General features: G+C 36.4%; 1 protein-coding gene across 1 annotated transcript in view; it reads right to left on the bottom strand.

Annotated features, from left to right (window-relative positions):
• Positions 1-3,233, bottom strand: part of PTH2R (parathyroid hormone 2 receptor) — an 84,054-nt gene that overhangs the window by 63,358 nt on the left and 17,463 nt on the right. The window contains exons 3-4 of the mRNA XM_010861089.1: positions 1,846-1,956; positions 1,613-1,734 (exon numbers count right to left, since the gene is read on the bottom strand). Coding sequence (XP_010859391.1) covers positions 1,613-1,734; positions 1,846-1,956 — 233 coding nt within the window. The remainder of the gene's footprint in view (positions 1-1,612; positions 1,735-1,845; positions 1,957-3,233) is intronic.

The raw sequence follows: 3,233 nt of genomic DNA, 5'->3' as shown, positions 1-3,233 counted from the left end.
TTTGGATATTTTACTTTCCTTTGATATTTTGACTCTTGGAATACAGAGTAGTCAAAAAGAATGGTTGTAATATTAGAGTTCAATGTAAATAAAATCATGATATAAGGTTCGATGCACGATACTGGATGCTTGGGGCTGGTGTACTGGGACGACCCATAGGGATGGTACAGGGAGGGAGGAGGGAGGAGGGTTCGGGATGGGGAACACGTGTATACCTGTGGAGGATTCATGTTGATATATGGCAAAACCAATACAACATTGTAAAGTTAAAAAATAAAATTAAATTTTAAAAAAATTTTAAAAAATCATGATATAATTTAATGCCATTTAAAAGCTATGAAAGACTTGCATTTGTCATTTAATCCACAAATTTATAACACAGAACACTAAACATTGTGAACGTTTATCTATTTCAGTGAAATTGAAGTTATTTTAAAGTGTTTTACATTAACTTGGCTTTGGCTCCACTGTAACATACACAATAATCTCCTCACATTAGCTAATTTTATCTAAGAAGCATGTCAACAATGAAATACAAAACTGAAGTCTTTTAGCAACTTACTAAAGAGTCCTTAAGGTGGTAGCGTTTTGTGTTAGAAAAAAAATTAAGGAAAGAAGTCCTGACTATTAATGCCTAATCAAACAAGGAACTCTCCAACTCACCAATTCTCATGCCACTGCTCCTCCTTCCCCACAACCAAAAAAGACCACCAAGCATAAAGAAAAACGTCTGATGTTAGGAGAGTTATATATTATGACTGTTCTCAGGGGCCTCATAAAATCATTTATACTTCAACTTATGTTCACCCCTACCATCATATGACTATGGTGAAGTTATGCTCATCCCTAGAGCACCATGCATTTTATAGATGAGGTCTGAGTGACAGGAATTTAAGCATGACTTTTAATCTATCTACCATATATAACCTAAAAGTAACTATCTAGAGGTTTCTGAAGTTTACATGTGATTACCATATCAGAAATAGCACCGATAAAAAATGTGGAGAGCAGGGCCCTGCTCTAGACCCTGTCATAACTGAGCTGTGTCACTTTGATCGACCCCTCGTCTCTGGTTCTAAGTTGACACACATGTGTACAATTAAGGTATTATGTGAGAAGATCTATAAGACAGCCCCTTGCTCCTCTTTAACTCTACATACTCTAATTTTTCCTGTACTAATGAAATCACCTACTGGCAAATCTTACGAGATGAAAAACACATCTATACAATATAAAGTTACTCCAGGAACATATAGTGAGACAAGATGTTGCTATTCATATGTAACCAAGAAAAAAATCATGAATTATATTGCTGACTACCTATTTGGATTTTTACACATAATACAGCATCATATAATATAATATAAACATAATGTAATATAAGTGACACATAAGTATACATACATATATCTCAGCCAGGTAATTCTAACCAAAAGAAAATACCAAAATGTTTCAGGTCCTAGACCTCTCCTTAACTAGGTATCTGAAAAGCTTTCAACCTTGCTTTTATCTTTTTTGATATTTGTGTCAGATAATAAAAGAGTTTTTTGTACAGTGGTTGGTAATCATTTTGTTTTCCTTTAGGGGCTCACAAATACAAAAATACCATTACCTTTCCTATGTTGATATCTGGTTGCAGAAAGCGAAGGCAGTCTGAATAATTAGACCATGTTTTATTTAAACTGTGCATAAAATCCCATGTTCCATTGGGGTTACAGTGTCGGAAAGCAACTCCTATAAAGATGTGAAGAAAAACACTGAGATTGCTCAGTTCTTATAGAGTCTATTATTTTTAAAAAAGGAAGTTTCTATTCCAAATGAATCATTTCATAAAAAATTAAATACCTTTATGATTGAAGTCGTAAATATAAGGAGGACATGGGACAGCCAACGTTTTTCCCACTGTTCCTCTAGGCCAACAGATGAGTCCATCCCATTCTGGGAAACAGTTTCCTTCTGATAAGGAAAAAATTAAAAAACAAATAAACAAAAATGCAGTTAGAACCAGAGAGTTAATGCATTTAAAATACAAAATCTCAAGTCACTGCCTATAGCAAAATGTAAAGCAAACTGGTAGTTTTGTAAACTAGAATGGGATGGACATATGATGCAGACATCTCAAAATTCATCCACCTAGCCCCATCAAAGGCCCATTGCTAGGAATATTTGATTTGCATAAATTAAAACTATTTAGTGATTCTAATATATATGAATCATAGCAATGAATATGTAAGAAACACCAAAATCCACTGAGAACAATTTCCTTTAGTAAAATTCTATCATAGTTGTAGTTACATTTTTTTACCCTAACTTTTTCAAATTACTGTTTAAAAATATGACACATGAAAAAGATTGAACATCACAGATAAGCTCCAAGATCTGGGTTTGCCTTTTTACAAATAATTAGTAATTTATTTGAGTCTAACAATCACTTCAGACAAAATTCTCATGAACTCTACTCTCCTCCAGATGAATCCAGAACCCTACCGCTTGTCACAACCTCGACTGCCACCCAACCCCCCATCCACGCCACCACAACTCCAGCCTTAATTATTGCAATGTCCCCCAACTGGTCTTCCTGATTCTATTCTTGTTCTCCTCATGCAATAGCCCAAAGGCTTCCCACCTCATTCTGAGGAAAAGTCAAGTCTCTTCAACACCTAAAAGCCCCACAGGATCTGCTCTCTTCTCTGGCTTATCCCTCATCCTCCCACCCCAGCCTACACTCCTTATCCCTCTTTCATGCTGTGTTTTTCACTTGAGCTCTCTTTTTTCTTCCACTATCAAGTTTTATTTTATTATAATTTTCTTAAACCATAGGATTTAAGGACCTTGAGAGTGGGGAATTTTGTTACATGCATTTGCTATTCTGTGTTGTTCAGGACTCTTCTCCATTAGTTGTGCACAAAACTTCCAAGAAGAGAGCCCATCAGCCAGGTCATATTCAGATTTCCCCAAAAGAGACTTTTAATGATTTCTATATTCATCTTCCCTTGTTACTATAACAAATTACCACAAACTTACAGCTTGAAATAACCCAAACTTGTTATCTAGCTATTTCTGTCCGTCAGAAGTCTGGTGAGCTCGGCCAGACCCCTGCTTAGAGACTCACAAACCTGAATCAAAGACTGCTGCTGCTGCTGCTGCTAAGTCGCTTCAGTTGTGTCCAACTCTGTGCGACCCCATAGACGGCAGCCCACCAGGCTCCGCCGTCCCTGGGATTCTCCAGGCAA

Source organism: Bison bison, unplaced genomic scaffold (assembly GCF_000754665.1).
Source record: "Bison bison bison isolate TAMUID 2011002044 unplaced genomic scaffold, Bison_UMD1.0 scf7180017864471, whole genome shotgun sequence".
In the NCBI taxonomy this organism is placed as follows: Eukaryota; Metazoa; Chordata; class Mammalia; order Artiodactyla; family Bovidae; genus Bison; species Bison bison.
This window is presented reverse-complemented; position numbering and strand designations above follow the sequence as displayed.